This window comes from Pteropus alecto, unplaced genomic scaffold, assembly GCF_000325575.1.
Source record: "Pteropus alecto unplaced genomic scaffold, ASM32557v1 scaffold34, whole genome shotgun sequence".
NCBI lineage: Eukaryota > Metazoa > Chordata > Mammalia > Chiroptera > Pteropodidae > Pteropus > Pteropus alecto.
Window position 1 is genome coordinate 3,661,752 of NW_006435763.1, and position 21,801 is coordinate 3,683,552.

The 21,801-nt window shown below is 39.7% G+C and overlaps 1 protein-coding gene across 6 annotated transcripts in view; it reads left to right on the plus strand.

Moving 5' to 3' along the window:
- Positions 1-21,801, plus strand: part of MKL2 (MKL1/myocardin like 2) — a 180,394-nt gene that overhangs the window by 9,957 nt on the left and 148,636 nt on the right. For 4 of the 6 annotated variants that reach the window (XM_025046089.1, XM_015588607.2, XM_025046090.1 and 1 more), the window contains exon 2: positions 4,008-4,042. The exons of the other annotated variants lie outside the window; for them this stretch is intronic. In XM_025046089.1, the coding sequence (XP_024901857.1) occupies positions 4,040-4,042 (3 nt within the window). In that variant the 5' untranslated portion in view covers positions 4,008-4,039. The remainder of the gene's footprint in view (positions 1-4,007; positions 4,043-21,801) is intronic. 6 annotated transcript variants of the gene reach the window in all.

Below are 21,801 nucleotides of genomic sequence, written 5' to 3' on the forward strand. Positions count from 1 at the left end.
TTTAATGATAATGAGATCAAAATCATGGGTTTGATTGTCGCATAGATTAGTTAAGTACATAATTAAATGGAGAATCTTGGTGCTGAGACCCCACTCCTCTGCAAATTGTATCTGTTTTGAAATCAGAATTGAAATTAAAGAACGCTGATTTCTGGAGGCACCCCTTATCAGCTCCTGGAAAAAAATAGCTAAAATGCATCTGATATAGTGTAGATGATTCTGAAGTGATTTATTCTTGAGAGGCGGTTTCATTCTTTACTAGTTCTTCAAAGTAGCATCATTCAAAACAGGAAAGGTCACAGCCTAGATGTCAGGGAGAGTGGTTAACACGTGCTCTGAAGAAAGAGCCCTGACCCCTCCATGCTTGGTCTCGGGTGTGTCGGTGTCACTCCTCTGTCACTCCGCTTAAAGCGACAGGATCACTTTCCCATACCCCGTTCCCAGTTCTTCTACTCATTTAATCTTTGGCCTTTTCTATGACTGATACATATAATGCAAAACAGAGCATTAAATAAGGGAGAGGGCAATCCAAACATTTTATCTCTACCTAGATTTAGTCTAATTAAGAAGAATTCGAGATATGGAAAGTATAAAACAATCGAAATGCACTTCTGTTTAAGTGTGTCTAGAGTGTAGGTTCATGTGTTGACTAGCAGTTATAAAGAATTCGATAAGTGGTTCTAAGTAGTATATGTGTTTTGTATGCGATTAGGCACTCCTAGTGTGCTTTAACTGTAGTTTCTGTAGTTTCAGTGGCTGACAAATCGTGTTTATGCTCTCTACTGAATAATCTTTAATTGTCAAAGAGAATGCAGAAGCTAATCAACCAGCTTTTGCTTCTATGTTATTGAAGCCTGAATTTAAGTTTTAGACTACATCTCAAAGATAGCTAAAACAATGTACAGAAATTCTATAAGGGTGGGGGTGTGGTTTGTAGACTTATTTTATGAGTGTGATATCCATGAAACTCTAGTATATTTTCAGAGGATGGTAGAAGGCTGGACTGGCACCCCGTAGGGGCTCCGGAGTGTTATTGTAAACCACTGTTCCATGCTGTCATTAATGAAATGGCAAACCTTGGGAGGAATGAAGGATAAATTACTTTTTTATGTAGCCTATTTGTTATAACTTTATGTTGATTACTTGCCTACGTGATAAATATTGATAAAATTTTATAGCAGAATTGTTTTAAATATTTAACACTACTTTACATGTGGTCATAAGTAATAATCACACCACTAGTTAGGCTCCCAGTAGCTCTAAAATAATCATGTCTTCCTACAAAAGAGACCTCACCTGATTTTGCAAGAGTATCACAGGGTACCTGAAGCCAAAGCATGGAAGGCGAATTACTGCATACACCTAGTCTTGTCACAACTGCCACAACGCTGTTTCTCTTCCTCATTAAGACGTACAGTGAGTTAGAGAATAACCACTCGGAGATTAAACAAACAGGTACTCATGGTGGACGTGTCCACATTCGCAGGCAAGTGTGGGCCCACTTGGGGCCTGCCATGGGAGACTTGTTGCTAGAGGGTTCAAGACTCCCTCTGTGTTGTTAGGACTGTGGCCTCAGGCAAGTTCTTAAGGTTGTTCACACCCTCAAGCTGTAAAATGTGAGGGCGAATGGAAATGTTGCATGTAAAGTATTTAGTGCAGTGCCCGGCACATCATAAATTGCCAGTGGATGTCAGGTGATAGAACAGTATTTTCCTCTGAAAGGAAATGTGACAGTAGGGCCATAATTACCTGATGGTGTCATGAAGAAACACAGATTTGGTTCCCAGATTAAATGGAACTCAAACTGCAGCAGGTGTCATTTCATCATTTTAATTAAAGTAAATATTGGAGGTGAGATGGGAACGTCCCATAATGAGAATTTTATGCGAACTATCAGCTGTTGAATGCTTTCTGGATATTTTTCTTACCATTTTACCTAAAACAACCATTTTCATTTGTTGAAATCTGAGCAAAAACTACAAGGTAAAATGACTGAGTACTGCGGTTTGATTTTTCGTCTTTTGTGATAATGGCTATCGCGTCTCTGTGGAAAAGAGACTGTTCACAGGCTGTGCTCGTGGAACCTGCCTTCTGGAATGCTGTGGTTACCGACTGCTTAGAAGATTAGCGGTATTTTATGGTGTGGATATGAATTTGGACATGATGTGTTTAGAACATGTGACAGGGACTCATTATGTCAAACTTCATTAAAAGCTTATTGCTTCATAAAATTGTTCCTTCGAGGACCCAAAATATGACAGTTTGGAGGCAATCTGAAAATTTTACAAAAGGAATACAATTTCTAAGGGAAACTGAAGCACAATGTCATCAACAGTTATCTCTGTAAGGGATAGTTATTAATTTTATATCCGTTGCATGAGCTGTGGATTCTTTTATAGAAAAAGCCTAAACGAGAAATGCCACTGTAGGGGTAAAAAGATAGTAAAAGGTTTTCAGATGTATACCCTTGATAAGCTGTAAAATACATTGTGCCGAGACGTGGACCTGTTGAGTGGTGTTTGTGATGAGTAAATAAGCTACATCTTCTAGCTGCTTTCATTACCTCCCTTGGTCCAGTTAGCATAGAATTCTCTACAATCGGCAGTAAAGAATGTGCTGTGGCAGAGTGTCATCTTTGATATTAACTTTTTTTTAAATCGAAGTATACAGTACATTGATTAGACATTGATACTGATATTTAAGGGATTTACTTAGAGCTTCCTAGTTGTTACTTTCTGTATATAAATCATTTTGGATCTGTCTACTTAAGTTTTTGACATCTTTTTGTATATCCGTGCTGGTGGAACTTGGAGCAGAGTATGGGTATGGAAGTGTTTTTCTAAATATTTGTCCTGAATTCACTTAGGCTTCAAGAGGTACCTTTGCTTTGGAATTCTAAGCTGTCAATGTATAATTCTTTAATCATCTTATCACTAGCATTTATTATTTTTACTTTCACTGTATTAGAATAGCCCGCTTATTTCCATGGTTAATCTTTAATCATGTTATTTAAATGCAGTGACTAAAACCTTACAAATTATTTCCAGAGTAGATATGAAATGGCTTTGTAACTTGGTACCAACCATTCTTCATGAAATCCAACACTCTCAACAATGCCAGAAAGAATACACATGCAATAAATGTTTATTCGAATATATGAATTGCTCTAGAGCAGCTTATGGTTATCATATTTTCAATATTAAATGACCAAGCCTTCAGTTCTGGTAGTTTAGCTGAATATTCAGGCTTCATTTGAAGCCAGCAAACAGACCACTGTGCAATCCAGAGAGACCAGTTTTTTCACTTTTCCATCCAATAGTAATTGACTTTTACAGTTGTGTTTATATAGAGTAAAGGTCAAAGGAAAAGGTATTTGAGGCAGTTATATCAATTGCTTTCTACAATGATTTTTAGTATGCTGATGAAAAAGGCAATTTAAAATGGATGTTATAAAATTTAGGCAGTTATTTTTTTCCAGCTTTATTGAGACATAATTGGCACATAATAAGTGGCACATGTTTCAAGTGTACAGTTTAATCAGTTCTGACACATGTATATACCCGCAAAACTACCACCACAGTAAGAATAAGGAAAATATTTATCACCCCCACCCCCCGAATTTTGTTTGCACCCCTTTGTAATCTTACCCTTTCGTGTCTCTGTCGCATCTCCAGGCAACCACTGATCTGCTGCGGCAGCACATATACTATCGTTAGATTAATTTGCATATTCTAGGGTTTTATATAAGTGGATTTGTATAGTATGTACCCTTTTTTTGTTTGGCTTCTTTCACTCAGCATAATTATTTTGAGATTCATCCATGTCATTGAGTGTATTAATAGTTTATTTCTTTTTATTGCTGAGGAATGTGGGTATTTCATAATTTGTATATCTTTTCACTATTGATGGCCGTTTGAGTGTTTTCGGTTTCTGGCTATTACAAATAAAACTGATCAGAACGTTTATTTGTAAGTCATTGTATGGACATATGCTTTCTTTTCTCTTAGGCAAATACTTAGGAGTGGGATGGCTGGATCACATGGTAGGTGTATGTTTAACTTTTTAAAAACTGCCAAATTATTTTTAAGTTGTTGCATCTTTTCACATTCCCCAGCAGCAGTGTATGGGAGTTCCAGTTGCCCCACATCTCCGTCAGCAGTCGGCATGGGCAGTCTTTTTAATTGTGTCCATTCTAATAAATGTGTAGTGGTGTCTCATTGTGATGTTAATTTGCATTTTATTAAAGATTAATGTGTCGAACATATTTTCGTGCACTTACTTGCCATTTCTCTGTGAAGTGTCAGGTTTTTTACCCGTTTCTTTATTGGATTGTTTTCTTATTGAGTTTTGGAAGTTCTTTATATATTCTGGATATAGAGTGCTTATCAGATATATTATCTGCAGATATTTTCTCCCAATCTGACTTGTCTTTTGATTCTCTTAATGGTGTCTTTCAAAAAGCTGAAGTTCTTAATTTTGATATAGTTCAGTTTATCAATTTCTTCTTTTATGGGTTATGTTTCTGGTATTGTATTTAAGAAAGCTTTACCTAATCCTAAATCACAGAGATTATCTCCTATGTTTTCTTTGTAGAATTTTTATGGTTTTAGTTTTACATTTAGGTTTATGATCTGTTTTGACTTAATTTTTGTGTGTAGTGCAAGATATGGATCAAAGATCATATTTTTTGCATATAGTCTCTAGTTATTCCTGCACCATTTGTTGAAATGGCCATTCTCTCTTCATTGAATTGCCTTTGCACCTTTGTCGAAAGTCAATTGTCCATGTGTATGGGTCTGTTTTGGACTCTGTTATGTCCCATTGATCTACTTGTCTCCACACTAGTACCAGCACTGTTAATTACTGTAGCTTTGTTAAGTCTTGAAATTTGATAGCATTAGTCCTCCAACTTTGTTCTTTTTTTTTCTTCCAAAGTTGTTTTGGCTATTCCAGGTCCTTTGACTATCCACGTGAAGTTTAGAATCCACTTATCAATTTTCACAAAACAGCTTGCTGGGATTTTGTTTGGGATTATATTGAATCTGTATATCAATTTGGAGAGAATTGACTTCTTAACAATGTTGAATCTTCCAACCCATGAACATGCTATTTCTCCCTCTTTATATCTTTAATTTCTCTCAGCAGTGTTTTACAGTACAGATTTTGAACATATTTTGTCGGATTTATCTCTAAGTATTTCATATTTTTGACATTCTACATGATATTTTTAAAAATTTTAATGTAAAATTATTCATTACTAGTACAGAAATACAATTCAGTTTTGTCTATAGATCTTACATCCTCAACTTGGCTAAACTCACTTATTAGTTCTAGTAACTTTTTTATAGAGTTCATTGGATTTTCTGCAAAAATAATTGTGATTTTTGAATAAAGACAGTTTAGTTCTCCTTTTCTAATTCGAATGCCTGTTATTTCTTTTTCTGGCCTTATTGCCCTGACCGGAATCTCTAATACAATGGCTAGAAGGGATGAGAGTAGACATCCTTGTCTTGTTCCTCATCTTAGAGGGAAATCAGTCTCTCACTATTGTGTGATATTAACTGTAGATGGCGTGTGGGGGTGTGTGGTAAAGGGATTTATCAGATTGCGGAAATTCTATTCTTAGCTTGTTAAGAGTCAATCAGGAATGGATTTTGAATTTTGTTAGATTTTTTTTTTTTGCATGTATGGGGATGATCATATGGTTTTTATTTATTAGTTTGTTAATATGAAATTACATTGATTGTATTTCAAATGGTAAACCAGCTTTGCATTCCTGGGATGAACCCCACTTGGTCATGCATGATGTATTATCCTTTTTATAGATTGTTGTATTTGATTTGCTATAATTTTGTTCAGAATTTTTTCCATCTGTGTTCATAAGGGGCATAACTGCCTTTTGTAATGTCTTTGTCTAGCTTTATTATCAGGTTAATGCTGGCCTCATAGGATTATTTGGGAATTATTTCCTCTTGTTTAATTTTCTGAAAGAATCTGTAGAATTGGTACTATTTTTTCCTTAAATGTTTGTTAGAATTCACCATCTGGATTCAGAGTTTTCTTTGAGGGAAGATTTAAGACTACAAATTCAATTTTAAAAATAGAGCTAGGGCTATTCAAGTTATCTATTGCTTTTTGAGTGAGTTTCTACACTTTGTATCAAAGAATTTGTCCATTTCATCTAAATCATTGAGTTTATTGTCATCAAGTTTTTCACAATAGTCTCTTATTATCTCATATCTATAGAATCTATGGTGGTATCACCTCTCAGTTGATACTTTGTGTCTTCTCTTTTTTCCCCTTGCTCAGTCCAATTGAAGACTTACCATTTTATTTACCTTCTCAAAAAAAAAAAAAAAACAGCTTGTGGTTTCCTTCATTTCTCTCTCAATGATTTTTCTGCTCTGATCTTCACTGTTTCCTTTCTTCTGCTTACTGTATTATATATAATTTTGATCATTTTTTCTTTTGATAATTTTTTTTTCATTTTAACCAATATGGTTCTTTTAAGGTCTTGGTTTAAACTATTTCTTCTCCAAGACAAATGAGGATAGTGAGGCTCAGAGAAAATGCACAGTCTTACAGTTTTCTCCATAGTGTAATAAATGCTGCGATAAAGGCAGGTAAGAGTGCGGTGTGCGTAAAGAGTGGGATAAGAAGCCTCCTTGGAGAAGCTGATGCCTGACCGAGGGGCCTGATTTTGTTGAATCTAGGATGAATCTATGAGGCCACAAAAGCATTGGTTCTTATTTTGCGCTGGCTGCAGATCTCCCTCTTTGTTGCTATATTCTGAAAAATGAGAGTATTCCAAGAGCAATTCTGCATGCAGCTGATGTTCCCTTGGGTTTAATTGCCAAACCTGCTTTTTATTCCTGTTAAGACTGTTTGCAGTGGTCATGGTAACTATAGCTGTAACAGTAGTGGCAGGTGTTGCTGACAAGATCATGTTGAATAGGAGGAAAATCTGGGGGTGGAATGTGAAAGGATTGTTTTGAAGATTTACATCAGTATTTCACTGCAGACTTAATCTCACTAACTGTTCCTTGTTTAACATAACTTTGTTTAAAAAGCATTTTTACCATTAAAAAGTTTTAATTCTATATTTTATAAATGGAATGAAACCAGCATAATATTATACCTTGTTAGAGTCCATATTAGGAGGTTGAGTTCCTCTTCAATCTGAATCAAGTTACTGTGTTTACGGATTTTGAAAATTCATAACAGGGAGGGTGGAGGTAGATGGGGGATGAATTTAAATAATTTCTTCAATTAAAAAAATAAGAATAAATAGGATAATTTATGTGGAAAAAAAAAATTTATACCAGCTTTCCCCTGGGATGCACCCGTATGGCCAGTGGTCATTTGTAGGGAAGAAACAAGAGGGGAAAAATGAAGGAGTTATTTTCCAATGGCCATCAGGGCCAAGGGTTATGTGCATTATTTAGTTTCTTAATCATATAATACAAAGACAAGGTAAACCTAATCGTTTTTGAAAAATTTTATGACTGAAAGAGCAAGATATTCCTTTAACAGTTTACTTCTCAAAATTATAAAATTTTCAACTCCTTAATTTTGTAGAGGAGAAAACAGCAGTGGGACTGAGCAGCTAGTTTGTGATAGTGCCAGGACCACAACACAGGTTCTTGAGTCAGAAAACCTGCATTCTGATCCTGCCGCCTGTATACTCCGTGTAACCATGAGTTTAGCCTTACCTCTTTCATCTGTAAAATATAGATGATAATGGTACTTTTCTTCTGATTGCGGTTTATATGAGAAAATGTGAGTTATTACTCAGTAAATACTATTGTAGGGAGTCATTTTCCCCTCCTCAAGGACTCAAAGAACTAGTTAAGGATCATTTTTTTTTTTTCAAATAAGAAGCTACTTAATTTAGTTTTTGTTTCCTAAATTGATTCCACCTGTCTACTTTTAGAATTACAAAAAAACTTTTCCTAATTAAACAAACGCAACTGAATTTCCATGCTTTACAAGTGCTTTAAAACCTGTTAGCTCTGCACTTTTTTTTTAGTCTCAAACTTTATAACAATGTGTCCAGCAAACAGTATGTGCTTACACAAATGTTGCTTTCTCTCATATCATAAGTCTTGAAGTTTATATAACAGTCACCCAGTGTAAAGTACTTTGGAACATGCATTTTCCTCTATCTGGGGGCTTCCTATTGCTTTAGCTTCCTGGTTAAAGGAGGGTAGCGAGGTAGAGTATGTTGATAAAGTCTTGGAGAGGTCACTTGCATATCAGCTCCCTCTGCTTGGATTGCCACCTCCCTTTCTCCCCACCTTCCTGACCTTCTCCTATTTTATTCTTTAAGATTTAGCTCCATTGCTTATTTCTTCTGGGACACCTTTGCTGGTCCTCTTGCTCAGTTGTGTTAATGTCCTTGTCCCCCCACTCCCAACCCTCAGCGCTTCCTTAACACTTTGCTCTGATCTAATATTCTTTGCCACACCACTGTTGTGATTGTTTCCTTATCCTTCTTCCTCACAAACCTTGAAGTCAGGGAATTGATCTACTCCATCACCCAGCAAAACTCCTCATTAAAGGTGCTCAGGGGAGTTGTGTTGTATAGGAAGCCTCGAGTTTGATGCATTATGTTCACAGAATGATAAGAATATACCATTTACCTAATACTTTTGCATTAAGCATACAGACCAATTGGCTACAAATGCAGTCTGCTTTTAATCCCTTCACAAAGCCAACCCAGCAAAGCTGCAGTAGATTAGGTATTGAAATGGAAATTATTAAAATGGAAAGAATGGCAGTTTTAGAGAGGCAACTGGCCCTACTTCCCTTTTCCGTACTGTAGAATAACAGTATAGAGAATTAAGGCTCTGCTGTATTTGATCAGGTGAATGCTGAACTTCCCTATGGCTTTCTGCCTGGCTTTTGAATGCTAAGGCATAGAAACCATGATTTATTATTGGCTAATATTAGAAGAACAAAATGAAGCCACGTGACATGACATTTGTATAAGCGTACAATCTCCCTAGTTAATGGATGACTAGTATCTTTTCTAAGGGTGTTCTTGAACCAGAATGAATAAAAAGAACTTGTAGAAGACAATTACAAGTGAATTTTGACATTTCATTTATAATGATATACAATACTCATGGTGTCAAGTAAAAAGTGCTTAGACATGAGGTCCTACACCACAGTTTAGCCGGAAAGAGGGAACATTGTGTATTTATTCAGATAGGGAGGAACCTATAAAGGCCTGCTTTGTTTGAATGTCTGAGTTGAATATATTCTCATTCTGGCTTTTTTCACCATTTCTTAGAGTTTCTCATATTGTCTTTCTCATAGTCTCCTAACTTACTCCTGAAACTCATGTTCTTCAGGTGCTGCTCAGAAGCAGCAGAGACGCTGGTGAGTAAACATGAGGAATGAGGAGTGAGGCTTGTGACGTGGGTTGACGTCTGATATTTTGTGCTCAGCAGGATAACATAGCGAAGTTGTCAGTCTCTTCATCTAGCTGAATCATAGCTTTTAAACGTATCAGTAAGTCTCAGTATCATTTGAAGAGTTTATTATCTAAATTATTGGGCTTTTAAACCAAACAGCATCCCATTTGTCATTAAAGGTCAGAACCAAACTATGAGGATTGTTCTGGTTAATACACGGTTACTTCCAGCAGTAAATCTTGAGGAAGACAGGTTTTTAAAATAGAAGATTTGAGAGACTCAATAAATTTCAGATGAGATCTCTTTTGGTGGGATTTAATTAATTCAGGCACTTAGGCACGCAATTTATTTTCACTGGGTAGCTTTCCCGGTTAGGATGTGTGATTGATCATCTATGTTTTGTTGGCTTCCCTGCTGAAGGAATTATAGCTGAGCATAGCCTCCCCTTGAGCTGAGCTGTATTTACATTTCTGCTTTGTTATCCTGATAAGAACTTGGGGCTGTCTAGGTACCACACCTGCTTTTTATTGGTGTGGCAATTAGGGGTGGTGGAAGTGGATGAAAGGAAGGAGACCATTTATTTATTTATTTTTAAAGATGTGAATGGATGCCCAGAAATTGAAATTTAATATCACGGAAATCAGAAAACTTTCAGAAAGCAGCTAATTAAGAATGAAAATTGACCCCAATTTTCCTTTTCTTTCATTTAAAATTACTGAGCTGGAAGAGGCCTTGAGAAGTTGTCTTATAATATCCCCTTACCTGGGTTAGGCCATGTTTTAAATGAGCTCAGAGAGGTCACTCCTGTAATTACTTTCTTAAAGAATTGTCGGTGACATCTTTTATATAAAGTCAGTTGTCAGAAAAGAGTGATGTTTACTTTAAAAAGAAAATGTCACAATTTCTATCTTTTGGTCTCTAAGAGTCTGAAATATAACTATGGCCTGATTAGATGTATTGTTCTCTTATAGAGATTTCAGATTCGTAAAGTAATAAGATGCTGTCCTTTTATTAATGGAAATTATAGTCTAGTTATGTTTGAAAAAATAAGTTTTGGGTTTTTTGGTGTTTAAAGTTAAAGTATTCTTAAAGAGAGAGGAAGTTACAGAAAGCAAAATGCTGCCATTCTATCTTTTCATACTAAGAACAAAAGCAAATGATTGTGAAGTATTTCAGTGGGTTGAACCTTAAGTTAGAGCTTGCCTTTCCCGGTATTATAAGAAGCACTTTGTCTCGTTGCTATGGAAACAAATTTAAATTATTGAGTTGAAAGTTGTGATGTAGATCTTGATGCAGATCTGCCGTGAACGATAGATGTTGCAAACTAAGAATCTTAATGCCATTCCTACAATTATTTCAAGAACAAACTTTGACCTTGCACTTGCTATGTGGTAGTACTGTGTTAGAGACCTGGGTACACAGATGAAAATACAATGTTCTCAACTCTTAAGAGCTTAGATTCTCATGGGGAAATAAATAAAACAGACATGTGGATGAGAGCAGGACCGTTGACAGACTGTCGGTGTGTGCAGGGTGCGATGGGAATGTTGCAGAAGGGAGTTAGGGAAAGCTTGAAGTGACTTTCGGGATGTGTGGGGTTGCCCGATAGGGAGATGGGGTGAAGAGGATGTTCCTGTGAAGGAAACTCCATGAGTAGGGGCTAAGAGGCCAAGTTCTTTTAAATCACTACACATCTTCTTAGCCATACTGTTAGGAATTATTTGGGGGATCTTAAGTTTTTTAATTCATAAGCCTGTTGAATGTAGACTTGGAATCAGCCTGCCTGGTGCCCCATTGGATAGTGTAACTGAGGTATTTAACCTCTCCAGACCTCATGAGGATTAAATGAAAGACCATCTGTGAAGGGCATAAGTCAAAGTTTGACATTTAGTAAAGTCTCAGTAAATGTGAATTGCTTTTTAACAGTATCAATATTACCATTGTTCATTCTAGTTTTCTGGTAATTTTGAATGCTTTTGTAACAGTGAGGTTACTATCTAAAACATTTTCTGTGTTTGCTGGATTACAAATCTTGTTCGTAGTGTCCTCCATTGACTACCTTCTCTGTTGTCAGTATTGAGCTAGGACTCAGTGTGGAGAAGTAAGTATACAGAGCTCCTTCTCTTAGGCAGTTTCCAAAGTAGTTGAGAATGAAAATGGACAAATATAAAATAAAGTAAGTGTATGCTGAACTGTACTATATGGCTATCTGTGATCAGTATATTAATTAAAGTGGTATAGTTGCTTGCGTGGCTTAGTTACTGTACTCAAGGGGTCTAGACAAGGGTTACTGGAGAACATAGGATAAAGATAGCAGTTAGAGCCAAAGGAGCCGAAGACTCAGAAGAAAATAATTAAACAGAATAACCTTCCTGTATGGTGGACATGCCCGGTGTACAAGGAAAGCAGGTGCCCCTGCGGTGTGAGCCCAGGCTGCAGCCTGGAATCTCGCTCCTGGTCACATCCGCGTGATTGAAATGCCATCATTTTGCAGAGCCACTAAGAGAGGTCAGCCACTTATTTGTCATTTTCCCCTTAGAATGAAGGGATTTATTATATCCTTTCCTGATAGTGGTTTTAAAGAATGAACACTAGGCATGGAATAGGGGTTGGGCACAGTTTGGAGGTGGTGCTGTGAACGTACTAGAAGACAGACTTTGTTTTGCTCTCCCACAAGACATTCAGAAACAAATACTGAATGACTACCTCACACCAACTACTCTTCCAGAAACTACGGGTAGATACAGAGATGAAAAGGCACGCTCCTCCACCCCATGACCTTAGATTCCTATGGGCAGGCGAAAAGGTAAAGAGAGACCGATGTGCCCGTGGGTGGATGTCGCTGGAAAGGAGGGTCAGAAAGTTCAGTGGCAGTGTGGCACAAGGCGCACCCGGAGAAGGCACAGGAAAGGTTGCTGGGGACTCTGGAAGGCACGCTTTCCTTTGTTGTCTTCTTTTTAAAATTATTTTTATTTTATTTTTTAATTACAGTTGACATACAATATTATGAGTTTCAGGTGTACAACATAGTGGTTAGACATTCATATAACTTACAAAGTGCTCACGCCCGTAAGTCTAGGACCCATCTGACACCATACATAGTTATTGCAGGATTAATGACTGTGTTCCGCATACTGTACCATACATCCCCGTGACTGTGTTTATATCTTGCAAGTTGCACATCTTAATCCCTTTCTCTTTTCCACCTGTCCCCCCTCACCTCCTTTCCGTCTGTAACCATCAAAATGTTCTCTTTATTTATAAGTTTGTTTATTTTGTTCATTTGTTTTTAGGTTCCACATATAAGTGAAATCACATGGCATTTGTCTTTGACCCATTTCACTTAGCACAATACCGTCTAGGTCCATCGACATTGTTGCAGTTGGTGAGATTTCATCCCCTTTTTTTTTATGGCTAAGTAAAATTCAGTTGTTTATATGGACCACCTCTTTTTTATCCATTCATCCATCGAGGGACTGTTAGGTTGCTTCCATTATCTTAGCTATTTTAAATAATGCTACACACATTATTTACAGCATATATACAACACAGGGATCATATGTCTTCGAATTACCCTTTTGGGTTTCTTTGGATAAATCCCCAGAAGTGGGATTACTGGATCTTTCTCTGTCTCTTGTGATAGCCTTTGTTTTAAAGTCTATTTTTTCTGGTATAAGTATTGCTACCGCAGGTTTTTTTGTTTGTTTGTGACATAAAACATCTTTTCTCATCCCTTTACTTTCAGTTTGTGTGTGTCTTTTGATCTGAAATGAGTCTTTCGTAGGCAGCATATGTATGGGTCTTGTTTTCTTATCTATTCAGCCATCCTGTGACTTTTGATTGGAGCATTTAATCCATTCACATTTAAAGTAATTATTGGTAGGTGTGTAGTTATTGCCATTTTATAATTCACATTTTTGATCTTCTTAATGAAATCACTTTAACTGGTTTGGTGGTGATAAACTCTTTTAGCTTTTTCTTGTTTGGGACTTCCCATATTATCTTCTGCAAGTGTCCAATTCCAGGTAGGGAATCCCTGAGTCCTCCAGGAAGCCCCGAGTCTTCGTTCCAGACACCAGCCACCACAGCCTTCCGTTCCCACTGCTGCTGCTCCTCCAGGCAGCCCTTTACTTCACAGGGTCCAGGCCACAGCAGTGGACTACGGTGCTTCCATGGCTGGAACTTACACTGGGATTGAGCTGCTGTCCACCTGGCTTCAGCCAGGGCCTTATGGATCTCTGAGTCCTGCATTTGAAACAGCCGTGTGGCCTGATGCTGGATGCTGTGCAAGGGTAGGACTGGAGTGGGTTAGAGAACATCCAGGAAATTGTAGTTTCAATAGCTATAGTTTTCCAAGTCTGTGTTACTCTCTCCTAAACATCCAGGTGGTTGGAACTTTAGACACATTTGTATCTTGAATATTTGAGTAAGATGAAATGTTAGCTTTTAGGAAAGAATACTATGAGAATGAGAGGTTGAATTTCATTATAAGCTTTAGTTCATTTAACAGCCCTTGACAGAAAATTTCTAAATGCATAGTAGTAATACATTAAATTATGCACGGAGAAAACTTAGAGCTGATGGACAGCATAATCGTCTTTCCGGCTCTGCATGTTAGCCATTGAAATCCATATGTGAGAGACGGCCAAGGAAGCAGATGGCCGGGCAACTTGGCTGCTTTGTAGAAGTTTGGGAGGATGTTTAAGGCCTGCACCCTGGGGTGGTTACTTCTCTCTCCTGGAATTTGAGATTCTGCATACATTTTACTTTTATTTTTAAATGGGCTAGTCAATTATCTCTGGTTCAGTTAGAGTCTGAGAAGCTGTGTTTAATAATAACTTTGATGTGTGTGTGTTTTAGTCAAAATAGTTTCATAACAACAATAGTAGCAACCACACCAACAAAGAAAACCTTTTCTCCATCATCTCTACCAAATACAGTAGCTTGATAGTTGGGACTTTTAAAGCCAAAAGTCTTAATGTCTGTCAGTTACTGGAAAAAAACATGAACTTCTTATTATAATCTGAAAAGTGCATAATCCATTTAAACTTTATACCACATTTCTATTTTATTTTTTTAATCCATTCTATTCCTGGCTTGTTTAAATATCAAAACTATTGGAAAAAATCTTTTGCTCTTTAAAGGATTTGAAACTTAACCATCTAAAGGCTTAAATGTAATTTCATTGTTTCTTAGCAATTCCTATAAAAATACAGTATTATTTTCATACAGGAAGCTGAAAAAGCAGGCTGTTCTAAAGGAAGCAGTTGTGTAGTTCCTTCCGTTCTAAACTTTAAGCCGAATGCTTTTCCTCACTCCAAGTTCAAGGGCTTAGTTTACGTGCATGAAAATAAACTGAACAGCACCTGCTGCTTAGTCATAAAGGAGAATATCTTAAAGCTGCTAAGCCAACAGATGTACCCAGTTTAAGCTTTTGAGATGCTCAAAGCATGTGGTAAAATATAAATTTAAAAATGAATAGTATGAGGAGATAAAATTTAGAAGAAAACATAAACCAAGGGGTCAAGTCCGATACCTGAATTGTATACGTTCTAATCACTATACTGTCATCACTGCAGGTACTGCTACTTTGACAATTTGTCTTTGAAAACAGAATTGCCAGTATGTTTCCAAAGGAGGATTTGGCATATTTTGTAGTTTTTCTTTCTTTAAAAAAAATTGTTGTTGCATCTCTTTAGAAAAGCAAGAGGAGAAAAAATAAACAATTCCAAATACTTCTTTTATAAAATAATTCAGTATTATCTATTGACTTCATTCACGCAGCTGTTAATACGTTCAAATAGTTCAGGACAGTCCACTCTAAATATCTGTTTTAATATGGATAACTTGGTCACGTCATGGTAGCTTGTTAAAGTTCTTGACACCGACATAGGAAATGAGATAACCACGTTGTCTGTATTTATTTAGTGTAAATTACCGTGCTTGGTTTCCATAAAACATTGGAAGCTATATTCTTGTTATTTCTGTTAAAGCTCAAAGTTCACTAGGATATTACCTGAAAACTCCTATTTTACTAATTAATATTGTCTGGAAAAAAATGTAAAAGCCCTGCTAGAAATGTCGTAGACTACTTTTGTTATCAGCAGAGTTCTATGAGCTGACAGTGTGAAGAATACCAAACACAAATTCCAGCCTTTGCCAGGGAATCATACCCAAGGCTCAAGATTTCCTTCACAAAGGAGGCAAACAGCATCCTACATTCTGTTACTGAGTCTGAATTGGAGGGGAAGAAGGAAACAATAAGGGTCAATATTGTTTGCCCTTTAATCTCAGAATCATTTTAATGATCCTTAGAGTAGGATGTGTGTCTTATTTACTCTATTGACTTGAGACTTACTAGAAATTTCAAAATAGCATCTGGAGATGGAGCTGGGTTCCCTCTGGAAGGACAGGGCAGGCGTGTCTTCAGGAAGGGCCTGGGAGTCGATCCAGCAACCCTGAAGCCCTGATGGTTGAGAGCTGTGTTCCCTGGACCAGATGCAGAGGCCAGAACCAGGTGGCTAGTTCCAGAGTAGAAGTTTTGATACCGGAGGATCTTGTGGGCAAATAGGACTCTTAAAATGGGTTCTAGAAGAGGCAGCAGGGAGCTCCGAAGGCAGACGGGGACACAGTTCTAGTCCCAACTCTCTCAGCAATTTGCTTTGTGACTTTGGACAAGTCACTTCACTTCTTTGGGCCTCTGCTTCCTCCTTTATAAAGTGAGGGTGCTGAGCCGCCTGATCTCAGAGGTCCTGGCCCCTCCAGCCTCCAAGCACTGTGATTCCAAGAGCTTTAGCAGCATCGTGCGTGTCGCGCCTTCATCTTGTCGCAGTTACACCACGGCTCCCTAGGAGCGTAGGTTGGAATTGATCCACAAGATGCTGTCAGTCACCAGTTTCTCTGTGTTTTTCTCTGGGAAGTGTCTTTTGTCTTTTCCTTCCTTCCCACTACCTCCACACTTGGCAGGTTCTCATCGCCCTTGTCCGGGTGATAGCCTCCCTCACCCTCTCGCCTCCCACCTTCCCTGCCCCCAGCCCCCATCCTGCTCTTCATCCAAGGCAAATCCCGCCTTTCCCACCGCACCCCGGTTCATCCTGCACTCTGAGTCTCATCGCTTTCAAATACTACTTTCATCGTGAGCATTTCCTGGTTCAGAAATCATCAGCCTACTCTGTGTGGCTATTAAGGTGCCCTGTAATCTCGTCCCACCCTATCCATCTAACTGTATTTTCTGTCACTTCCCAGCACATGCCATCGTGTAATAAGACCCATTTTATGACTGTTGTCACGAACATTCCCTGTTTTTTCCTGTTCATGTAACTTGTTCATTTTGTTTTTTTTTCATCTGGAATACTCCTTTTCATAACCTATACATTTAACAAATTGAAGATGCAGGAAAGGTAGGAAAACTGAATAAAGCTCTGCAGATTGGGGATAGAGTGGCAGAGAGGTGGGGGGGTTCCCCGTGGAAGGAAGGGAAGAGTGTTTGGGAGCCAGGAGGGAAGGACAAGATGTCGACCTGCAGGGGTCTTGAGTCATAGAGAAAGGACTTTTTAACGATGCTCACATGCATCAAATGGACTTTGCCCTCAATAAAATAGAAGCCAAATTCATCTAGTCAGAGTGATGGGGGTGGGGGGATGCTAGCGGCTTGAAGAAAGTAGAGATTCTAACTTGCTGTGGGCCTTGGGATGGGTCTTAATGAGAGACAAATGATTTACTGAGACACATCGAGGATCTAGTTGAAATGAATTAACATGCATTTGTGATGGACTCATCTCAGTTTTCTGAATTTGTTCAGCAGTGCTTGGTTTTAGGGATGTGGATGGGGAAACCCCGAGTTGGGTGTGGGTCTCACTGAAATGGCTTTAGAGCCCCTTCACCTCCCCAGGCCCCGGTCCAGACTGGATAACAGGCAGGAGAGGACAGGAGAGGGTGGGTTAACTGAGGAGAGGGGACAGGAGGGGGCCCTGAGCCTTAGGGAGCTACCACGTCCGTTCATGTGCCCATTCTGCTGTTGTCTCTTTCTCAACCCTCTAACACCTCTCCTCTCTTCTCACCTAACTCTCATTTCGTGGTCTCGTTCTCATTCACTGAGAACGTAGAAGCAGCCGGATGAGAACATCCTCGGGCTTCTGCCAGACTCAGACCCCGCCTGAGCAGGCGCGCTCTGCCCTGGCTTTCCCTTTCCTCACTGTGAGGGAGCTTCTCTGCGCCTCCTGGAGCGGTCCTTCTGTCTCGGGTCCCATCCCCTCATCTACTCAGCGTTGCTCTCCTGATCTTTGGCTTCCTTCCCCTCCGTCCATTTTCCGTGGTCAGGGGCGGGTGTGGCGTCGGGGTGGAGTGAGAGTTAATCAGCACTGAGGGTCTGCCACACAGGCACAAAGAAGCCATGGAGTTTGACCATGAGGTAGAAGGGGGAGAGCCAGTAAAAAGGTGGTAGGATCAGTGCCATGGAGACCTCAGCAAGGTGAATGGATTGTTGGGAGGAGAACTTGAAAGAAGGCGAGCTGGAAATGTAGGGGGTGTGGTGGTCAGAGTAGGTGCAGGAGATGTTAATGATGGAGGCGTATTCTTGGTTTGGCGAATGATCATGGGGGTGAGTGGGTGGCGGGTGGTTGGGCGACAGAGTTTGAATAACATTCCAACTAGGTGACAGAGTCTGATGATATCAGATTCAAAGCTGAGGGACTTTATGGCACGCACCCCACCTCCGAGCGCAGCAGCGTGAGGGCTGTGAGGGGGAAACGGCACCCCGACTTGGAAGGGCTGCAGGGGAAGCGGGACGAGAGCTGGTTTCCTGCTCCTGCTCTTCTCACCACGGTCTGTTCTGGACACGGCACCGTGGTCGGTGTGTGATAGACGTCTGGTTTTTCTCGTTCCGTCTTACTCCCCAGACTCCTCATAGCTTGGTTCCTCACCCTCCCCGGGGCAGGGTTCCGACGTCTCCGCACGGCGTTTCTGGCCTCCCCACTTGGAACGGCGCTCCCCCTGCCAAGCACTGACAGCCCCCTCCTCACCTTTCTGTGTTCCTCTGTGGCACGTATGACCATTTGACAGCATGTGTGTTACTTATCTGCTTGTTTATGTATTCCATGGGGGCAGAGATTTCTGTCTGGGTTATTATATCTTTTAATATTTTCCACCCTCTAACTAGAACAGAACTTGGCAAAAGGCAGCTATTTAATGATTATTAGTTGAATGTAGAATGGATGGATGGACAGATGGAGAGAGGGAGGGCTGGGTGAACGAACGGGTCCAGGAGGCATAAAGGAGGAAACGATGTATTCACAGGAGGTTGCCTCAGAATCCAGGTTCTAGGGTGGGTGTAGGATGTGATTGTTACGGTGGGAGGTTGGAGAGAATGAGAAGGTTCCTGTTGCTGAGGAAGTTTAATTCCTGGGACACTGGGTAAGTAGAGGGAATTCCAGTTCCTCTCGTGTGATGGCAGATCACGTAGAGAGGAAAGCTACAAATCAGGCCAGTCACTGAGGAATTTAGGAGGGTCTGGGTGGACAAATAGATGACTAACAAAAATTGGGGGAGGAGGTAGTTAAAAAAAGAAAAAGCATATCCACAAAGAAAGTAAGTCACAGTTGTGAAGTATCACCTCCCCTTACAGGAAGTGTGAACCCCCAAATTCTCCCAGGTACACCTAGTTAAATGTAAGCTCTTTTAGTTTAGTGGGTCTCTTGAATTTTTTTAGGATAAAAAGTATTAGAACTAAAATGCACTAACACTGGTTTTTGAAAGTCTGTTACTCTAGCATAGGATAACAAGAATCCGGTAATAAAAATAGTTGTTATGGCTGGCTAGTTCCTTTGGATCTTTGGGGCAGAGTACTAGCATTTTCTTTTCAAGCTGTCATAGGTTCAGAATAGAGAGTATGATTTATACTGATATATCTGTGGTTGGAAACTTTAATGTCGCCAAAGTCTTCTCAATTGACATCTGAATATCTCAATTATGTTTCTGGTAAATTTATTATTTTAAAACACCCTGCCAGACCATAGTGCTTTACAAAGTTGGCAGCATGTTGCTGATGACCTAATTTATTATTCTAACTCATTGTAAGTGCTCTAAGTGTTTCAATAGACAGCTATTCATTTTATCCATTTGAAGTGCATTTTAGGTGTTCTTTATTACTTAGGATTGTTTTCCCTTAGCCCAAATAAGCACAAAATAAACGTTTAAGTACTTTAACCTCCGCTTCCAACATTTATTTTATTTTTAGGCAAAGTACCTTGCAAAACATCAGGAGTGTAGTTCAGTTTGCAGTAGGATTTCTTTCGGCTGAGAGCTCCTTTCCAGCTCCTCTGCAGGGAGGCCGCATTCTGCCGTCTTTCTGCTCGCTCTGAGCTTCAGGTCTCCTGCCTCCCACCCTCCGCTTTCAGCCGTCATTTTCTCCTATTCTCTGGTTTTCTCCTCTTTTCTGGTTTGCTTCGGTTCCGTTTCTTTCTCTCTTTCTAGTCCCTTCAGATCAGTACTGTCTCATTACCCTTTGGTCTCGGTTTCAATATCGCTTTCTCAGAGAGCTCTTTCTAGATTCTTTCCTTCCTACTGCATTTGGTCCCTCCGCTGTATATTGTCATCATCGTGTGTTCCCATCAGAACTTTTTACACCTTATTGTAATTTCATGTTTCATGTCCGTGTGCCCCTGTAAATCCATAACCTTGCGGGGCCACGTCTGCCTTGTGAATCGCTGGGTCCTCAGCACCTAGAGTCACCAGTGCCTGGTGCACAGGAACCTCTTCACGGATGCATGCTGGACAAAGGCAGGAATGAGCGGGAGCGAGTCCGAGCCCTTCCACTGCAGCCGGGACCAGCGACCCCTTGACACAAGTACCAAGAGGGCCAGGTCTCCTCTACCAAGAAAGTCAAGTCACTGATGTGTTTGTGGCTGTGCCAAGTCTTTCTTCTCTGTGACAATCTCAGGAGGAGGAATTATGAAGTAAATAAATATATTTCTGTGAAATAATTTTTTTAGTATTTCTCCAAATCCCACTGCTGTGAGTCTGCTGGGATCACATGCCAAATTTCTAGGTTTTTAAGGCAAAGTGCCATAAAATGAATCATATGGTATGTATATATGGAATATCTGGAAGTTTTATACTGTAAGGATAGTGAGTTAGAAAAATATTCTGAACAAATAATCAGTGACCCACTTTGTCCAATTCAGTGTAGTTTGACAAAGTATTCAGCACCTCGTATAAGTCCACAGTCTCTTATCTGAGATGGGCCCGGCTGCATTTTGGAATACAGACTTTTTTGAATTTTAAAAAGTTAATATGCTACCGAGTGGGCTGGGTTGGCACCGCATAGTTAAACATTAATACTTCTGCCTTGAAATGTTCACATTAAATAGGATAAAAGTACTATAAACAGGATCAAGTCAGTTCATCTTCCGGTTTTGCCACTACATTATTCTGGTTAGGTTGGGCCACAGATGAATTAGGAAAAAACTTTTAGGTTTGGGAGTTGGGGGCCTTTGGAATTACTAGGCAGACAGCTGTGATAGATACACACCTTGGTGTGATGCTTACCTTCTAAGCATCTCTGGAATGCCACCTGCAGCCTCCAACCACCGTTAGGCCAAGCGATGACCGTCAGTTCCTTAGCAGTCCATTCTCCAGAGCTATTGTCCTAGAACAAGTTTTGGCTTTGTTCACTCCTCTGTGCAAATCCCTCGTGACTTTTATTACCCTAAAGTTAACCTATTGTACAAGCCCATGACGACCTGGGCCGTTGCCTCTCTAGCCCTTCTGTAGCCACGCCCCACTTTCCCACTGTACAAATGTATTTCTTTCATTCCATACTCCTCCTTGCCGACTGGCTGTCCCTTCCATCTGGAATAGCCCGTTTATCCTGCTTCCATCCTTGTATCCCTTTCTGACTCTTTTTCAGGTTTTGAATTAGATGTCACTTCTCAGGAAGCTGTTCCACCCCAGTTCTAGACTAGACGCCTCACCTTTGTATTTGGACAACGCCTTAAGCATCTGCCGCATTGTGATATTGTCACATTGCTAATTCTCTGGAGCAGGTTTCTCAACCTTCGCGCTGTTGACATTTTTATATGCTCATCTAATGACCTGGTTTTTAATACTCTCCTCGACCTCTGATACTTGACATAATTGGCCTCTGGCCCTTGACCTCTGACATTGCCCTGCTTTGGCAGTCAACTTCTAGACGTGGTTCTAAATCACCTGTACCAGGTTTCTCTGCCTTGGTGTTATAGACATTTGGAGCCAGATAATTCTTTGTTGTGGGGGCATCATTGTGGGGTGTTTAAAGCATCTCTGTACTCTACTCACTAGATGCCACTAGCACACACCATGCCCAGCCCCCCGCCCACGTGACAACCAAAAATGTCTCCAGACGTTG